The sequence below is a fragment of the Micropterus dolomieu genome, linkage group LG23, assembly GCF_021292245.1.
Source record: "Micropterus dolomieu isolate WLL.071019.BEF.003 ecotype Adirondacks linkage group LG23, ASM2129224v1, whole genome shotgun sequence".
NCBI classification, from domain to species: domain Eukaryota; kingdom Metazoa; phylum Chordata; class Actinopteri; order Centrarchiformes; family Centrarchidae; genus Micropterus; species Micropterus dolomieu.
The window spans coordinates 14,867,466-14,885,045 of NC_060172.1; the positions used below are offsets into that span (position 1 = coordinate 14,867,466).

Genomic DNA, 17,580 nt, shown 5'->3' on the forward strand with positions numbered 1-17,580 from the left:
AGAGTGTCACTGAGTGAAACCCCGTAGCTCTGTGACTTCGGGCATGTTCACTGGTGTAACAGGGACAAGGGGCTGATTTTCATCATAGAAGCAGATCATCAGATTGTGAAGTACTGCAGCTTCAGTAGTAACGGCAGCCTTCCCTTCAACACACAGCTCCGCTGCTCACAAATGCAGAGCAAATGTCTTGTGAGCATAGGTGTCATTTACACTGGGGATGCTGGGGGGGACATGTCCCCACCACCTTTTGAAATGGCTGATTTTGTCCCCACCACTTTTTTAAAGTATAATTTGTTAAAAAACGTTTGAAATATAGCTTGCAGTTAAATAACAAATGAAAATGCCCGCAAAGGTTTATTTGCACATTAAATAAACATGCAATGCAAATAAAATACAGAAGAAACAAATGTGCATTGTCCAAAAAAGGTAACTTAGGCTTAAAATCAAAACAAGCTACTTATTATAAAATGACCCAAAAACGTGCATGCACCAATCAACAACTTTAACAACTTCTTGACACAACTTTAACAACTTCTTTTTGGCCACGTTTTCCGTTCTCTCCCTTTGGGGCAGAGGAAGCCTTACCCAATCCTAACCTTAACTTTAGGCAGTCTGTTTTGATCATGTTTCTTCCAAAGGCCTAGGGCTAGACTGGCTATCTGGGCTGCCACAACTGTCTTTATTTATTTATTTTCTCAGTTTTCTTAATTGACACTGAGATGGCTCAATCAAATTTGGTCCACTTGGTTTGGGGAAATTGTACAATAGGCATGCACATTTAAGGAGACCATAAGGATGATGAACTGGTGGGTGGTGTTCGACCGGTTGTTTGTGTGTGTATGTGGGTTGGTGGGGGGGTCTAACCAAGTCGTGATAACTTTTAAAACTAAAATAAAACTTCATATCCCCAGCTGTACCCACAATACGTTGTGTAAACAATTCACAACAAGTCATTCATCAAAAAGTAGTATGATGTCATGGACCAAAGGTGGCTTGGCCTCCTATCTACATTGTATCTGCGAACAACTCTGCGATGCCAGGGGTCAGCATACCCAGGTCTCCATCTTTGCTTGCCACCTGGGTGACAATGTATCCAACCTGAGGGTGGTTAGCCCACAGAGTGGAGGCACAATGTACTTCTTTTGGGCTGTGCCCAACATGTGACCCCTCCATGGGTCAAGGCGAGCTCTGACTGACACACTTCATTGGGAAAAGCATTTTGGGTAGACTTTTACCAAAATGTATGTATTTATGGATGTTGTTCACTGTTCAAGCAGCTAACCTTTCCTGTTGACTTGATACCCTTCCAAACGCAGAAGTAGCAGATGACCCAGGTCAGGATGAGACACAAGACCAGTTCCCACCTCAAGCTCCCCACCTCCTCGATACCACCAGAGATTTTCAAAACCCGACGCCTGGAGAGAGAAGCGAGGCAATGTTGAGGGGAAGGGTGAGAGCAAAAAATGAATGACAGGTGAAAAGGAATGGAAAAATAATTATAGGTAGAGGGGAAAACTGAGTGACAGGAGGGGAGGGGGAGAAAATCAGAGGTCGGCTAAAACAAGTGTGGAGAAGACTGGAGGGGAGAGAGAGAGGAACTGGAGGGCAGGGTTGAAAAAGGGAGAAAAGAGAAAGGAGAGGGAGAAAAAAAGGAAAGGCAGTGATTGAAAGAACAATTTACATTCAATTAAACTTATGTGAGTTGACTACATGCTTACTGCCAGAACTCCACAACAGGAAGAGTGGTATTCAGTCTGGATGTCATGCTGATGCTCAGATTTGGAGGGATGAAGTCAAAGCATGAGTCTAGTATGGGACAATAAAACACTGGGAATATGAAAATGCTCATTTTTAAATCAAACATGGCTTTCTGCATCCCTCAGAGACAATGACAAATTATCTTGACATGAAATGATATAGTAGAATAATAGTTACATATAAAATCCTTAGTGTTGTACATAACACCCAAAGCCCTATAACAATATTACAACAAAATGAATGATCATATCCCTACATCTCAGTGGAAAAGAAACACTTTGTACCAAATCTTGGTAATTTTAAAGGGTAGGCCTACATTCATCTAAAAGCTTCCAAAGCCCTCACCAAAAGCTGCATCCTACCTGTGTTCCAGTAGTGTCCACATGTGGCCCAGGGCAAATCCCCGCTGAAGGAGGAGAACAGGTAAAAGAATGCCCATACAATGATGATAATGTAGGAGGTGGCACTGAATATGATGATTAAGTGACTGGCATAGCCAATGCCTGGAAAAAGCAAAAGCATGCAGAATACGATATTAGTGAGGGCAGCGCACAGGTAATATTCTTATGTTGCAATTACCACTTTATGTGGGGCAAAGTGTGTCCTATTCAAAAAGTAAGCTAATTAGAATATTCTGCTGTGATGAGAAACAACGCGAATTATCTGCTGCAAACCAATCGGATGACAAAAAGTGAAATGATCAAAAGTATAGACTTTTTGCGTAATTACGCACGCAGTAAATTCTAGTAAACAAGAAGCCCGTTGATAAATGTGACTACACATCAAACATATTATCCTTCATATTTTCAAATGGAATTTTAGTGAAAATAAGCAATTTTATTAGCAAAACTTTAGGAAATAATTTTAAAGTTGTAGCCCTTCAAACTTTTGAAGAGCTCTCCTTTCTGTGGGCTGTCCCATAGTCACTCGTGGCGTCATGTGATTGTACTGTACGTTTGACCATACAGGCCAGGGGCTCTTATGTTACAAAATCAATAAAGGTAATGTTGGAGGGATCAAGAAAATAAGCCATTTTTATTTACCTTGGAATAGCGGACAAATCTTTCTCCAGCACGTAATTCCCCCCTCGTTGGTGTACTGTCCCAAGGCAGTCTCAAGGAAGAATAAAGGGACTCCGCATGTAAACATGAACAAAATGTATGGGATGAGAAACACGCCTGCAAAAAGAAGAGTATCTTTATGTTTTATTTTATTTAATGCGCCTAGAGAACAGATAACACACAGGAGGGAAACTACAATTATTCATTTAGCTGACGCTTTTATCCAAAGCGACTTACATTTGCTATATATGTCAGAGGTCGCACGCCTCTGGAGCAAATAGGGATTAATTATAGGAACACATTGTAGTCAAACCCGGGTCTCTCACACCAAAGGAATGTGTCTTAACCACTGCGCCATCACCACCCCCATTGCATGACAAACTGAGAGCAGCCGTTGCCGTGTAAATTATCTCACCTCCGCCGTTTCTGTAGCACAGGTAAGGGAACCTCCATACATTCCCAGGTCCGATGATCGCTCCCATCACAGTCAGGATGAACTCGGCTTTGGTCCCCCAGTACCCCCGTCCGTCCGACTCTTTGGGCATCCCATGTGGGTATTTTTCTGCCACAGAAGCTGTGCAGAGGCCATTGTCTTCGTCGATGGCCATTTCCCCCTTCAAATCACTTTCCTAAAACCACTCTGTAAGGGCACCTTTCTTCTGTACACACATACGATTGATTTACTGCGTAGTCTCCTGGCCAACACCTGTTTGTTAGCACAGACTGCACGCGAGTATGAAGTTGATGGAAGGCAGGTAGATGTAACAGCAGCTCTGATAGTCCTGTTACTGAGGATGGTGTTAGCTGAGGTTGAGATATGTATTTGTGTGTATTGAGGGCCCTGGGGGAGCTTGTCATTGAGTAAAAGAAGTTCAAATGGGCGGTCCAAATCTGCTGCGCCTTAATCCACCCGACCCTACAGAAAAACAGTAACGTCTAATGTGTGGAGTTAAGAACTGTATTGTGCCGAAGAAACTATTGTTTTTCTTATGTCTGTGTAAGCACGTACACATATGATACATAGATAGATAGATATACGATATGGTTCATTTTAAAAATGAGTGGCAGATGAAAGATAGTTGCGCCACTCACCTACAGAACGTGTCTTTCTTGGACTTTTAGACAGACAACACTTCTGAAGTGTATTAGTTCAAAACAACTTGTAGAATATAGCAACAAACAAACAAGTAAGTGATAAGTAATTTGAATCTATGGCGTCTGTTATAGAAGCCTATTTATAAATGTCTTTTATTTCTTGTTTTCGTTCTTTTTTGTTCTCCACTCCGGAGAAATCTGACTTCAACCATTAATATCAATCACTTACAGTTCTGGGACCGACCGTTAGGAGACACTAATCTCTCACTCAGTTTGTACAGCATAATCTATGTAGCTAACTGCAACACGTTAGTATAGTGCAGTATAGGAAGCACATATTAACAATTAGAGGGTTTTTTTCCTGATTAACATTTTGAGCCATGTTCATTTCAGTTCAGTTAAACTTTAACTATATAACTGTGATGCAAATGATGTGACAAAGAGAAACATATTACTGCTCTACAGAAGTATTTCAGATTATTTGAGGTTTGAACTTTTTTGTACTGTATGTACTGCAAGGATTGCATTTTCACACATGGCAACAAACATTAGATCATGTATTATCATTGAAAATACCATTTGCAAAAACTGTATATAATCTTGTCCAAGTCCCATTTTTGCTCCTCGTGCATTCCATTCCATTTGAATGTTTAATGGCTAAAATACTACCCATTAACTCCAGTACTTAAATTCCTGAGCAGTAAGAATCTGCTTGTTAATTTATAGTATATCCTACACCGCAGTTCTTTCAGAATGTTACAGTGAGGATCCTTTACTTTAACAACTGTTCAAATTTGCTTAATTGCACGACCATGGTATAGTATAGAATTTTAAGCATGTTGTACAAGGAATCATTATTTAATAGGCCCCAGTATATCAACCAATATGACCCATTTTTTCACCCAAAGAATCATTTGAAAATTAGGCCTATTCAAATTAATTAATAATTTAAAAATATGTTGTTGTTTTTTTCATATAATGTTGCGATTAAAATGTTTTCCCCTTTTCAGAACTTCTAAGAACCGTTATATGGACAGCTCCAGGAGCGTTAGGGACAGTTACGCGAACGTGTCCTGCGATCTGGGGTGTGAGCAGGTCTGTGCTGTGTGCTGGTGGACTGCGGCTGCACTGGAGCCGGCTGGCCTGGAAACCAGTGAGCTCATTCTGGCTGCATGGAGGGGAGGGCGGGGCTCCCAGCATCATCACCACCGGCCATCACTGCTTCATTGTACGGGCTGCTGCTGATGCTGAGATCGTAGCGGAGGGGGTGTTTTTTTTCTTTAAAAAAGGAGCATGTCATGGACACGGTTTCACACAGATTAGGACTCCACACACGATGAGAATCGATTGCGAGGTAAGGCACAGAAAGCTGCTTCTAAGTACCGCCCTTGGTAGGTTTAATATCGTCTGAACTGGGACTTACTGGGACTAGCGGGCCTGCTGGTTTGAGTCGGGTTGATCATCTCAGCAGCGGTGCGAGAAACATATTGGGCTCGCTTTTATTCCACTGCCTATTTGAACCAAAACGGTATTATTGCAGCAACAAATGCCATCACCGTGTACGATAGCATAAAAAGGGAAACCTTGAGCGTGTGGTGGGCCTATTGGCTTAGCCTGCATGTCGGAAGTGGCAGGCCTGCTCTGGCAAGCAATTCAAAGATGACGAGGATGGAGCTCGTGTCCGCTTGGAGATTTTCATCGCCTTGCAGGGCCTTCTCGTACACACGACGGATGCTCACGCTGTGTCTCTAGCATCCTGTGTGTGTTTCTACATTTCTGCGGCTGGTAGGCGTTTGGTAGCTCGGTGCAGTGAAGCTTCCAGCTGTTGTTGCATGTGCTTCAGGTAAAGCCAGATGTGCATTGGCTTCTATGCATTACTACGCATGTGTGATTTGCAGTGTGTGCATTTTTCTGCTTGACAGGATTACCACACACGTTAATGGCCATGTTTTGACAGGATGCTGCAGTGATGTTGCAGGAGGATGCTAGTCCACAGCGGGTTGGCAGGGCCTCCAGACTGAGGCTCAGGGTCTGTAGCCTGCAAACTGCCCCGGGGTGTTACACTGGCCTGGTTTAACAAACATCACCCCTGCTGGGAAGGCATTTGCCACACTATTGTTTTAGGGTCAGCACTGATGCAGGCCCACAAGTTAATAGTTTATGGATTGAAATGTAAAAACAGAACCACTCAATAGCACACATTGATGGAGCAAAATGAAGCAAGAGGAAATAATGAAAAGGACCAGAATAAAATTAAATCACTTTAAAGGGGTCAGAATGAGCTCAGTTGTCACAATAGTGGACATATAGTCAGGCATGATTCATATGTGACATGATCTTGGTTGGAGCTTATTTATAGTCATATTTATATTGCGCTACAAATCTGTCAGAGTTTGATTAAATTTTGGAATAGGACATCCTCTGTGATGCTCAGAGCCAGCTGGACAGAGGTGATGGTGTTATGTTAATTTCTGTATTTACCTGCCATCAAGTCCTGTTGCATTACTGTACACTATCATATAATTGTAACTGGTTGTTACATGAAGCATTAAGATGGATTTCAGCTGAACTGCACAACGTGTTATTGCTTTAAAAATGACTTCTAATGAACATCAACATGGTTAAACTGTCTGTAAAGGGGAACATGAAATTGATATTGGACTCATTATATTTGTATAAACACAAACAGTCTCAATCAGAACATCCCTGTCGGCTGGTTGCATCTTAATGATAAATAAGGTTTGGTTATGACAACTACTACTGTGGATTTTAATTATAGTTATTGTTTGAGAACTATAATGCACTTTGCTTTACAAATACTATGTGTTAATAATAAACCATGGAGCAGATGTGAACATTTTGATGCACTGTTTCCAGCATTCATGGAGCTCTGTTCATACACTCTGTTGGTATTTAGACCTGAGGCAGATGGATTAGAAGTCATTTTTTGGCATGAGCTAAGAAGCGGAAAAACATAATCCACAAACGAGCAGGAGAGTGCTGCTTCACTCCAGCCGAAGTCAGGACGCACTAAACCAACTTACATCACAAGCATACCCCAGACTGATTAAAGCAAAGTTGCTCATTGACATTGGGGCAGTGCTGGCTTCAGTCTGACTAACTTTTGCCGACTCGATTGCATAAATACAAACAGTCTCAAACAGAACATCATGTAGGTCTGCTGCATCACACTGATAAACCGTGTTTGGTTATGACAACCAATATAGTGAATATGGATTTGTAGTCATTTTTGGCCTGAGCTAAGAAGCAGACAAACATGATCCACAAACGAGCAAGAGAGTGCTGCTTGACTCCAGCCCAGGTGAGGACATTTTAAACCAACTTACCTCATAAGCAGTACCCAAACATTTTTGCAGACTTGATTGCTTGATGCATAACCTGGTTAAGTAAAAAGAATAATAGCATGATTTTGTTTTTTGGGGGGAAAAAGTAGTGCCTGTTGGTTGAATATATGCACATGAAAGCATCAGAGAGGTCTGTTTAAGTCTGGTACTAGGGAAAGTTTGGATTGTAATTAGATTGGGTAATTGCAGACAGAGCTCATTCTGTGTTAATATGATTACACTGTATGTTTTAAAAAATATATATATATAAGTCAAAGTTTGCTGTATTTTTTTGTTTATTTTGTCGCTTAGGTTTATGTATCACCCTGAGATTGTGGAAGCAAGTAAATAAAAGTGGCAATTTTTACGGAACTTATCAAAAATGTAAATTGAAACTATTTGACCACTGTGATAATGTGGCATCAAAAATATTATGTGTGCATCATGTAGAGTGCTTTGCAAATACAGTAGGATTAATTATCTTTATGCAATATCCTTCAGAATTTTCAGTTGTACATACTAAATCAGTCATAACAAGATTACATTTTAAGAGGTGCTTTAACTTTGGGCTTTCCCCTCAGCATTTGGCATTTGACCAGGTAGAATCCATCCCTCACTTTCCTATAAATGTCCTGCAGCCACATTTGTTGATGATGAGAGAGGAGATAGATAGCCTTTGTTAACATATAAAATATATTTCATGATGACGCATTATGGAGGATTTGTAGCTGTGTCCTTGACTCTATTTTTACCAGTAGCTGTATTTTTGTCATTGTATTTTGTAAACTTTTTTGAGAGCTAATGGAAACTCCAAATATGATCTCCAAAAGCAACCAAAGCGTGTTTTGTATTGTTTAATCCTTACCTTAACCCAAGGCAGAGTATGGCTTGTACACTGGTTTGAGTGGGTAGTGGATGACACATGGTAGGTCCTGATATAGAAATTTTGGCTCTATGATGAATGATTTCTTTTGGAAAAAAAAAACTACAGAACTCAATAATAGCCTCTTGTTTACCGTGCAGAAAGGAAGATGCCCACTTATGTTTAATCTCAGCTCTTACATTGTCCCAAATTAATATGAAATGACAATTTCTCAATCTTAATAACCTAATCATAATGCAAATTGCAACTTTGCAGAACAAAGTAGCTGTCTCTTTCATTTCTCTGTATGACAAAATTATGATACAACTGGAGTGAATGAGCCAGATTTTGCAAACAATTGCTAAATGCAGCATTGGCATGTAGTCCAAATTATCATGAAAAGGATTGGAAGTGTTTCAAAAATAGCAAAAGTGTGTCCTTAATACCCATCAATCATATTTCTACATGGCTTTTACTGGAAGACCCCAGAGTACCATCAGACTAAAGACGGCAGCAACAAAGCTTGCGTTTCTGTTGGTACCCTGGTAGACTCTGTCTGGAAAATCCTGCTTTAAAACATAAAATTGATGTCTGAGGAGTTAAAAGTGGGTCATGGGGCCAGTAGTGTGCTTCATGTGAAAGTGATGCAGCAGTCAACAACCCAACTCTGCAGCTCCATTGCAGAACATTTGAGCTTACTGCGTTTTTTGTTTTACCTATGGCAAGTTCACTGTATGGTTCTGTCTCCCTGCTCTAATCAACCTCTTTTCCTTCAGCAAAAAGCAGCTATTTTCTTTTTTTAAATATCTCATAAACTGTGCTACCTGCTCAGCACCAAATGGCTTAACAACTTGCTGCTGGGGAAAGTCTCAAATTTAGCAGCTAAAGACAAAAAATGTTTTTCTAGAGCAAAAAGGAAAGTAATCTTACACTTAAGTTGCTCAGGTAGTCATAAACATGATTGAAAATGAATGCTAACAGTGTCAATTGGCTATGTAAGTAGGCAACCGTTTGCTATCAGGAGAGTGAAAAAACAACTTAAGAAGGAGATAATATTTCAGCATGCTCCTGAGTGCCTGTCAAGTTCTTATAGAGCTCTTCTGCCCCATTCGCAACAGCAGGCAGCTGTTTTCAGTGAAGAAGCTCTGATAAACTGACTATTCATTACCTGCCCAGCACTAAGCGGCAGACAGACAAAGTTAGTGAGTAGCCGGTGAACAAAGAGTAGCATTTAGCAGCTTAAGAGACAGATATTTCCCTCAGGAGTTGGTTGAGACCAAAACAGAGCTAAAAGGCGAGGAAATGTTGGACTTACATTTGTTAGGTGTTTTCAAATGAATGCAAATGTTGCTATGTGTTTGATCGAAGTGTTAGTAGGCAATAGTTTGCTAAAACGTTTGCTGTCAATTTTAAAGGATGGTAATATGTCAACCTAGTGTTAAGATGTTGTTCCCAGTAACCAAAGGAAAACAAAATAATGAATGCAGATAAATATAAGTAGGCCTATATAATAATAGATCATCACTGTATCCACAATTTGACGTATTTATTTTATTGATTTGATCCAGTTTTCTGCTCAGCTATAACCTAAGTGGTGCTTGGTGAGTTAGCAGCATGTTTTGGACCAGTAAATCCTTGTTGTTGGAGATCTTGTTTCATCATAACGTGAAAGACAGGTTTTTTCATACCAAGCACTAAAGACACTTGTATATTCTGGGAAAGAGTAAAATAAGTGTCCCTTCATGATTTACACTTGTATACCGTCTGTATCCCCCTGTAGTATAAGCGTCTTGCTTCTTTCACTCTGTGTACACATTGTAGGGGTGATGACATTTCAATATTTGGCACAACCTTCCATCTTAGGGTAAAGTATACTTTAAGGGATGATGCGTTATCTGGCTAACCTGCTCGCTAGTTCTTAGAGGAATACTGTAAACAGCTTTGGCAAGATCCAGTTCTTTAAACCCTTTCTGGCATGACGAGTACCAATTTCATTAACTTGTGTCAGTCAATATAAATTGGTCTTATGTCAGATGCTGCCATTTCTTGTCGGAGAAGCGAGTACTGCACACTGTAGCTATTGGGTGTCCTTGTCTGCTTTTCTTGCTACCAGGAGTGTTGTGTGAGGTACTGGTACATGTTTTTCCTTTTTGATATAGTTTATTATTTTTGAAGTCCTGCATTGTTGTTGAGTCATCATGGGCTTTCTTCTACAGAGATGTCATCTGTGGTGATTGGTGTTTTGTTAACTTGCTATAATGTAATGACTATAATGTCAGGCTGCCTTCTAAGCTAACTTGCTAAGTTAGGAATGAGGCATATTTTCTAAATTAGTGCAGAAAATAATTCACAGTGATTGTGCTTTGGTCCAGATGTTTGTTGTAAAGGGATTGGAATCAGTCTGCAAGGTTGAGGAGTTCTTAGCTTATCAGCTTGTCTTCTGTAAACATTGAATTTGTCATTGTTTTTTTTTTTTTTGGATGAGGATTTCCCCACATTTATGTCGAGCAGTACAACCTCTGCTGCAAAGCAATATGCATTTAATATGTAAATGTTTGCAACTACAAGACTATTTCTAAACTTTAAGGGAAAGTCTGGTAAGTCTTTCAATTTTATGTCTTATGAGAACCATGTTGTATGTGAGATCACAATGAGACAATATTGCAGTGTGACTAGCATGGCTCTAAAGTTGATTAAGTTCAGTTTGAAGCCTTTTAAATAGTGCTTTACTTGCAATGTAACAAACTATTTGCTTTAAATCCTCTCTTTAAACAAGAGATGGGCCCTATCTACTGCTATATCTTCCTGTGTTTAAATATTAGAGTGCTGAGTAAGAATATTGCTTGGATATTCCTGGGTCCCGCTTTTTGTTAAACTCAACAACGGAGGGGCAATGCAGTGAAATGAACCTTTACCCTAATCATAAAATCAGTTACATATCCATAGTGCAGAGTGATAAACAGTGAAAGTAATACATTTAAAAATAGAAATGGAGGTCAAAATAGGTTAGACAGTTGAGGCAACATCCGGTGCATGGCCCGGTATTGCCCGTGATGCCTGTCTGTGGGTGTGTTATGTTCCTTTGACTAGCCAGCAGATTATTTCCCAGTGCAGTCTGAAAATGAAATGTGACAGTAATCTGATTGACTTGGGCTCACAGGAAACTCATATTTACCATAGCCCTTCAGAACTGGCTGCTGTCGATGCTTTGTAGGTTAATACAGTATTAGTAGTCATGGTGAGTTGTAGTTAGCTTTGCATGATGGTGGACTGAGATGAATATAGATGAATCATCAGTAAATCATGAAATGAAAATCGAATAATGCAGCTACCAATCATTTTCTTTTTTGAGTAATCCCCCGATTGTTTTCACCATCAATTAGGCATTTCTAAAATGTAAGGAAAATAAAAATTGTGCAAGGTGATGTCTTCAAATCTGTTATTTTGGCGAACCAACAGTCCAAAACACAAAGATATTCAGTATCCACAAAACAAAGAGAAGAAGAAACTTCTCATGTTGAAGAAGCTACAACCCGAGAATGATTGGCATTTTTGCTTAAAAAATAAGGCTAATTGATTATCAAAATAGTTTTCAATGAATTTTGTTTTGCTCAATAAAACATTTAATTTTTGCAGCTCAAAAATAAGAATACTTTTCAATACGGCATCCTTTATAATGTTTTGTTAAGTTGTAACAATTGGCTTCATTGAGACCAGTTATAAGCCATTAATAAGAACAACCTTTGGGTTGCCAGGTCCCTTTGAGCGATTGTATCGACCACTTACCCTGCCAAAAAGGGCTGCAGAGAATCTGGACCAAAATCTATTAATCACCAAGTTGTTAAGCAGCTGTTAATAGATTTCTAACATTTATAACAACAATAGTGCTAAATAGGCTAAAAGGATAAACACCAGCCAAGAGATTTTTTCACAACCTAGCAACTTAGAAGTTCTTATTTATGTTATAACTGATCTGTAAAGCGTTAGTAAATGAATTTAATTATTAACCATTAAGAAGCCATTGTATTATTTATAATAAAATATTTCTATATTTTATGTATAAAAAAGGGATGAAATTGAAAGATCTAGAGCATTTTATGAATTTTCTGAATTATGGTACTACAACAGCACTGTATAAGTGATTGGTAACGTGGTGGAAATAACTTGCAGAAGTGTGATTCCAGCCTGGAGTTGAGAAGTAGTGCTATGAAATGTGTAGGATACTGTGGTAAATAGCTCAGGTCTTTTCCCATTTCAAATCCATCATCTGCTAAGAATAGATTACTAAAGAGGCAGTTATTTGGTAAAGCTCACCTTTATGCAAGAGAAATCTGCTACTATAGTCATGTGTGTTAGAAATATTAAACCAATTCTTCATGTACCATCTGGTGGAGAACATAGTGTTGAGTAAAGATGACACATAAGCAAAGCAAAGAAAGCAACAGGCTGAACTCAAAGGATAACAGCCTGGCTGGGATGAAATTTCTGTTTCCAGCACCCATGCCACCATAATTCTTGGAGTACATTATGTAATCACACATGTCACAGTGCAAAACAAAGTAACGGACTATGCCATTATTTTGCAACAACTGATTATTTTGATTATTGATCTACTGTTTTTTTTACTTTATCAGTTTAACTTTAAGTGTACAAAACGTGACAAAATAGTGAAAAATGTCTGTCACAATATCTTAAAGTTGTTTTATTGGACAGTTTAACAATCTAAAACCTCTTCCAATAGCCTGCTAATAAGTCTACACACAAGGAAACTAAGGCGCCTACCACACTGATTAAGTTAGCTTTCAGAAGTAATAAAAACACCAAGATTTTCCAAGATTGGTGCATTTAGTGAATGTCTTGCCATCTGTGACACCACGATGGTGGAACGAGCTACCACACGCCATCAGAGCAGGGGCGTCCCTCTCTAACTTCAAGAAGCTCTTGAAAACTCATCTCTTCCGAGAAGACTTCCTCTTATAACACCTTTAACTCCTAACCTCTAACATGCACTTCCTGTGCTCTTCTTCTTCTATCCCCTACAATGATCTTGTATTGATTGCACTTTTTGTTTTGATTGCACTTTTTGTTTACTCTTACTTCCTTCCCTAGGTATTTACCCCATTGATGTGATATGTACTGTGAGCTCTTACTAGTATTTATTGCTGCTCTTACTAGTATGTATTGTCAGTTGTAGATCTGTAGTTGATACTCCGTTGATGCTTGTATGTTCCTCAAATGTCAGTCTCTTTGGATAAAAGTGTCTGCCAAATGAGTAAATGTAAATGTAGTGAAAAATACCATAGTGACTATATTAAAAAAAACTAAACAACACTAAATTACTTTTGACAATTACTTTAATGTGCACATCAAAGCATTTCATTTCATGGATTTCTCTCTGGGCTCAAACCAAAACTGCCACAATGTTAATTCAGCTCTCTGGAGACTTGACTTTCCTTTCTAGATTTTCTCCCTTTCCCCATTTTTCCCTTTTGCATGCAACATTATTATTTATTCTTAGTTATATATAGCTTATTTGATGTTGCCTTATTTTTTGGCATTGCTTTGTTTTCTAAAACATTGCAATTTTTTTTTTTATTCTGAAAAGTTAAATACAGACAAACTGCATATCAAAATGCACTTGCATGAGGCCAAAGTGCATTCATGTGTCATGTGACTTGTTTGGTGTCCCAGTAAATTATGGAAATAACTTTGAAAATCAGACAGATGTGTTCTATAGAGAATACATTACAATGTCAGTATTTTTTGTGCAATGTAAATTTACTGCAGGACTGGGAGAAGAATTAAGTTTGATGAACTTTACATTTCTGTTCTAATATATAATCCAAATGATTTAATCCTTTTATTGCACAAGATAGATTTTCCACTGAGTTTGATCATGAGTTTGAATTAAGGGCAGGGTGAGTTCAGAGAACAGACAGCCTCAGGGAAGTATGAACCCATAAACAGCATACCAAAGTGGTACATCTAATATCAGAGCATGAATTCCATATTGTAAACCTCCAATTGTTCAAGTGGGATAGGCTATGGTGTTAACATGACAAACATCCAAAAACTAACCTACTTCAGTCATGCATTTTGTCTAAGGTCAGGATGTGTTTACATTTTCTATACTTACATAAGTAAAAAAAATGACACAGAAACTGTCCCCTTTTTCTGCTCTTCCTTCAAACAGCATACGAGAGCAAAAAGGCATGCATAATTGGATACAAAGGTGTAAACAGGACCTAAAATGTAAAGCCACACACAAAGGTTATGGTGAGAGGAGATGATGTGTTTAAGCCAAGGAAAGCATCCCCTAACGTTTTAACACAACATACCCTTTTCACAGCAGACAAAATGTCTTCAGTGGAAAAAGCTTATGGGATATATTTTAACTGAAGCAGTCAATAAATCGTTTGGCTTAACAGAAAATTCACTGATGGCAATCTGGATAATTGATTAATTTGTTTTTTAAGAGACAAATGTTCAGGTAAAACCTGCTCAAACTCACTGATTTGCTTGCTCTTCTGTATTTAATATCACTGTAAATAGTGACTTGTCACTGGCTGAAATTTTATACAGTTGGTAAAATGATGAATTCATTCATTTAAATATTAGTTGCTGCCAAAATACTGTATATTTCAAGCACAGCTATACTGTGCCAATATGTTGTGCTTAAATTTGAGAAAACATTAAAAGTATATAATTTACCTTTTATGTTTTTGTGTGTAAAATTGTGTGACATATATACAACTCTGCAGTGAACACACTAAGTCAAGTAAACTAAAGTGCCTCTGCAAAACATTGGATATTCATCACATAGTTATTGATTACAGGCATTAGTGTTAGTCTGTTACATTACCAAAGTGTTTGAAACTCTTTCACACTGTAAATCATGTTAGGAATTGTTACTTTGTCCTATATTCACGCTGACATGTATAACTTTGTGCACAGTTTCTGATGCAGTAGTTTTCAACAATGTTTCCTTGGACAACCTCCATAAGTGATACTCAAAAAGAGCAGCCGCACTTTTCAAAGGCCCTGCATGTGACTGCAGAGTGATGAGCCCATATAGATTAAATGTGATGATGATGACTGCTTCATCTCTAATCTGCATCTCAAAATCTTTTAAGCGATGTTATGTCACCCCTCCTCAGATTATGACGGACACCATCCAACTCCTCCTGAGTCATCATGGCTATGCACGTTAGTGTGCACGTTCATATGCACGTGCACTTTTGTGTGCAGTTAATCACAAGTATACAGTACTTTATTATTGCAGCTTGTACTTATCTGTAGCAATAGACATATGTAGACATATATTTCTTTATATGTATATATCATTCATATCTTGCACTTTGTATAATAATGTATCATATTTTATACAATTACTGCTTAAGCACTTCTGATTAGATGCTATCTACACTGTACCTAGTGACATGCGCAATGACAATAAAGTTGAATCAAATCAAATCTAATCTAATCTACAGTAGGGAAACCTATCAAAATACTTGACCAACCTTTGGGAAAACCTTTTATAACAAAATAAGAGATTAGCATGCACAGTAATTCCTGTATTATGTAACAACACCTGATTTAAACAGTTTCAAACTGACATTTAGACACTATACAGACAATCAAATAAGCATCAACAAGATCAACAAGCACGTATTGTACACACAATATACAGTTTACTTGTAATGCATGTAATAATGTGCAAAAATGTTGTGTGCAAGTGCCATATGCACGGTCTAAGTGATTTTAAGTTATGTGATGTGTAACCACATTTTTCCTAGTATTTCCTATTACTTTCCTAAGACATTTCTTGGAAAGAACTGTGGAATTTGTTTGGAAAATTCTGAGATATTGAGCCAGTGCACATAGTAAGTATTTGAGTTTTTAAGAAAGAATCAGGAAGTCTTTATATAGTAGTGCTTTATCTGGGTAGAGTGTATAAGCATTTGTTGATTTCAAGAGCAACTAATAGAAATCCATTGTATCGTGAAACTTGATTCCCCATGTATGTTTCAATAGATAGTTGGCTGTAATTTACAACTACACAGGAAGACACGTTTTACATATTTGCATGTTCAGTTGGCATCCTGAACTAGCTACCGAAAACATGACTACTGTGGTAAAAGAAGTTTAGCTACCTATTAACTGGAGTTAGATAACACTGTACCAACTGAACACATTTCACTATAATTAGTATCAAATTACACAGTCCTTTCCAGTAACCCTTCCAAGAAATTACAGTTACATATAAGTTATTTTCTTTAAATTATTAGGAATCTATGGGACATGTAAAATAAAGCATTACTGTAACCACATATTTATGGTAACAAGTTGTAAGCTGTATCAATGTGTTGGTTCCGTAAATCTGTTAACAGATCACAAAAGGAGCCAGAAGTTCATTTATTTCATTCAGATGATATGTGCTTATCAGCACCATACTGTAGTGTGTGTAGTGGTAACGCATAACTTTGATGCTATGAATCAGAAGCGATTGGTTCTGCATGTAGGGACTGTTGCATGTGTAGGTAGGATGGACCGTGCAAAAACAAACTCTGCTGTCTGCGCACGCAGATAATAAAGTTCTCACCTCTTCTTCTAACCAAGTTTTGTGATCTGATACAACTGGTCTAACAAAAAAAGGTACATGTGTACTGTACCACATGAACCTTTTTTCTGCCTGTATTGCACAGTTTGAACACACCTTTGAAGTATATTAACGATGCAGCCATGGTGGGCATGTTGTAATGCCGCAATATTGCAATATACATTAGGAGTAGCAAAGTGTCCCCAGTAAGTTAAAGTTTAACACAGACTGTGGAGATGTAGACTTTACTTGAAAGAATGACGATGAGCGAGAACAAGTCAAGAAAATGTCTGCTTAATTAAAAATACCCTAAGTAAATATGTTATTCCCATGACAACTAAAATGTTCACGGTCTCACAAGGTGATTTGGACTGGTTTTCTGATAATCCATCAAAAGCATTCACTCTTTCTCACAGTCTGAACCATCCTGCTTGAGTAAAAGCCCTTAGCATGTCTGTCTGCGGCACTCAGCAGGTCATTGGCTTTCACCTGACCTCAAGCTGTGCATGAAGAAAAGGCAAATAGTAGGGCAGGAGGGATTACCACTGACTCTATATACCCAGACACCATCTGTTCCAAAATACACTCTTCTAGTATGTTACGCATATTTACTACCTTCTTGTTAACCCAGTAGAACTCTCTTTAAATCTCTTAACAGCTACTGATTATTACTATTACCGTAGCATCTATTTTTATTCAGGCCTTAATTGCACTCTGTGAGTCTTTTGGTTTGGCTGTTATCTGGTTATTGTGCTCTCTGCAGATTGTTTGTGAGTGAAAAGACACACTGTTACACCATTGTGTGAGCGAACTGTGTGTTTTTGTAGGTAAAGTTGTAGTCTGCAGCCCCAACTGTCACTG

General features: G+C 38.4%; 2 protein-coding genes across 2 annotated transcripts in view; one reads left to right on the top strand and one right to left on the bottom strand.

Annotated features, from left to right (window-relative positions):
* Positions 1 to 3,427, bottom strand: part of LOC123963074 (sodium- and chloride-dependent GABA transporter 2-like) — a 5,265-nt gene extending 1,838 nt beyond the window's left edge. Inside the window, exons 1-5 of the mRNA XM_046039600.1 lie at positions 3,235 to 3,427; positions 2,802 to 2,936; positions 2,121 to 2,261; positions 1,719 to 1,806; positions 1,283 to 1,415 (exon numbers count right to left, since the gene is read on the bottom strand). Of these exons, the coding sequence (XP_045895556.1) occupies positions 1,283 to 1,415; positions 1,719 to 1,806; positions 2,121 to 2,261; positions 2,802 to 2,936; positions 3,235 to 3,427 (690 nt within the window). The remainder of the gene's footprint in view (positions 1 to 1,282; positions 1,416 to 1,718; positions 1,807 to 2,120; positions 2,262 to 2,801; positions 2,937 to 3,234) is intronic.
* A 127-nt stretch (positions 3,428 to 3,554) lies between these two features.
* The window catches only part of jakmip2 (janus kinase and microtubule interacting protein 2), a 28,293-nt gene continuing 14,267 nt past the window's right edge, over positions 3,555 to 17,580 (top strand). The window contains exons 1-2 of the mRNA XM_046039601.1: positions 3,555 to 3,574; positions 5,010 to 5,169. Coding sequence (XP_045895557.1) covers positions 3,555 to 3,574; positions 5,010 to 5,169 — 180 coding nt within the window. The remainder of the gene's footprint in view (positions 3,575 to 5,009; positions 5,170 to 17,580) is intronic.